Below are 2326 nucleotides of genomic sequence, written 5' to 3' on the forward strand. Positions count from 1 at the left end.
ATTTTATTTTTTTGGGGTGGGGTGGGGTGCAAAAATAGTCATCCGATTACCATATTCAAAAGTAAAGAAATTTCTAACTGTAACAAATATGCGATTGTTTATGATTAGATTGAATTATAGCTGTGGTTTGATTCTATGAAATGGAAAAATGATGCCGCGAATTTGGCTGTCAGATATATTAAAAAAATAAAAAATTCCTAGCTTGGTTTTATGTGTCTAATTTCATAATCTCAAATTCAATCATTTACACTTCACTCTAATTCCACATCCTTCCATACGTATCCATGCACCTTCTTAGTCTTTATTACTGTTTTGCTATATCGAGAATTCCAATGAGATTGAAACTTGACATGTGAGTTAAGGCCAGCCCTGATTAGAATCTAACTTGTAACTAATGTGTAAACAATCCCTTTAAAAATAATCTACACTTTCTGTAATCCATTCAGGGTAGGATCATAGTGACCTAACACAAGATACACGTGGCTAGACACAAGGCAAGCTATGAGGGGCCTAGCATTTCATCAAGGTTCTATATATATATATATATATATATATAGAGGAGAGCATGAACTGCTTGTTAGCCCCCCCCCTCTCTCTCTCTCTCTCTCTCTCTCTCTCTCTCTCTCTCTCTCTCTCATTTTTGCAGTGAAGATATTTATGCTTTCTTTTTCTTGTCTTTGTTAGAAGTTAGAAAGGAACAGAGGTTTGAGAAGACATGGGAGAATATGTGATGATTGGGTTGGCTACAGCTTCCGTATTGGTGGTTCTTTCATGCGTGTGGAGAGTGTTGCGTTGGGGATGGTGGAGACCTAAGAAGATGGAGAGGTATCTAAGGGAGCAAGGCATCAAAGGCCCTCCATACAAGTTTATTTATGGTAGCCTCAAAGAGGAGATGAGATTGATGAAGCAAGTTCAATCCAAACCCATCAGCCTCTGTCATGACATCGTACCACGTGTTATCCCATTCGTTCATCAGTCCATCAATAACTATGGTACGCACATACTCAAATATATGTTTTTTTTTTCTTTTTTTCTCTTTATGTTCTTCTGTTTCATATCATTGTTCTTGTTCTTCTTCTTCAAAGAACTTGATGAGGGAGAGGAGAGAAAGGGATAACCGTCCCTACAGAAACACTTCTATGCAAGAATGAACATATGCCCTCTGTCTACTCATTGGAAGAGGAATTATTCAATATAGAGAAAGGACCGAGTTTCTTTAAAATACATTTTAAGGTATCATGAGGGTTTTTTGGAAAGGTACGAAAACCCTATGAGGTTTATGAACCATGAAACAGAAGAACATAAAGAGAGTAAATCTGATTGAAACTTGAAATCTACCTCTTGAAACATGGATGAAAGAGAGTGAATCTGATTGAAACTTTGTCTTATAAAAGAAAATCTTAGATTCACAATGACTAGTAGTTGGGGTTTTATCACATGAAAAACCCTATCAATATTTTTAATCTTTTGGTTTGTGTGATAGGTATCAATATAGAGTCCTAGATTTATTTATTTATTTTTTATATTCAATATGAGAGAGAGTTTGTTATAAGGCAGTGTGGCCCTGCATCAGCGTAGACCTCAATAGAAGCACTAGTAGAAGCATTAAGAGGGATGGGGTGGTCATTTTGTGCCCTTGTCTAGGCACAGGAGGCATGCTGCCTTTTAGGTTTCTTTTATCCCTCTTCATTTTGTTAATATGGAAAAAAGAAAACTACCCTCTTACATGTGTCTACGCGCCATGGCTTAAGAGACCTCCGCTCAACCTCTCATTTGATTGCATGCTAGTGCAATGACTAGGAAAGCCGGCAGCGTTCTCTTGCTGTATTTATATATTCAATTATTTATTAATCATATTTTATGTAATATAGAAAATAACTATGTACTGGTAAGGCTGATAGATATTTCCAATCGAGATAGGAATGCTTTGATTTCTTTGTCGAACAGTAGCACCTACATGACTGTTCAGGGTGTGCATGACTTCCCAAATCATCTGTAACCGAACAGTAACAAAGGAATGTGTGATCATTAACTCTGATTGGGTGGTCGATGACATATGATTGTTTGTCGTAATCATGAATCAATAGCATTCATGCAGTATCCTCCCTTGTATCTTATAAGTCAATTTCAGATTTTTTATTTCAAGAACAACCCTAAAATTTTTTATATTTGCATATTTTTTGGGCCCACGTACAACTGAGTGTTTCTGTGATAAAAATTGCAAAATGGGCAAAGGATGATGTTGCTGATATAGACAATTCACCGAACACAAGGCATCCATTTTCCATTGTTATTGCCATTTTTTTTCTTGGGAGGGGGGGGGGGG

General features: G+C 36.8%; 1 protein-coding gene across 1 annotated transcript in view; it reads left to right on the plus strand.

The window, feature by feature from the left end:
* The first annotated feature begins 595 nt into the window (after positions 1–595).
* LOC122069597 (cytochrome P450 CYP72A219-like) overlaps positions 596–2326 on the plus strand; it is a 6589-nt gene continuing 4858 nt past the window's right edge. The window contains exon 1 of the mRNA XM_042633653.1: positions 596–992. Within this exon, the coding sequence (XP_042489587.1) occupies positions 716–992 (277 nt within the window). The 5' untranslated portion in view covers positions 596–715. The remainder of the gene's footprint in view (positions 993–2326) is intronic.

The sequence above is a fragment of the Macadamia integrifolia genome, unplaced genomic scaffold, assembly GCF_013358625.1.
Source record: "Macadamia integrifolia cultivar HAES 741 unplaced genomic scaffold, SCU_Mint_v3 scaffold662, whole genome shotgun sequence".
In the NCBI taxonomy this organism is placed as follows: Eukaryota; Viridiplantae; Streptophyta; class Magnoliopsida; order Proteales; family Proteaceae; genus Macadamia; species Macadamia integrifolia.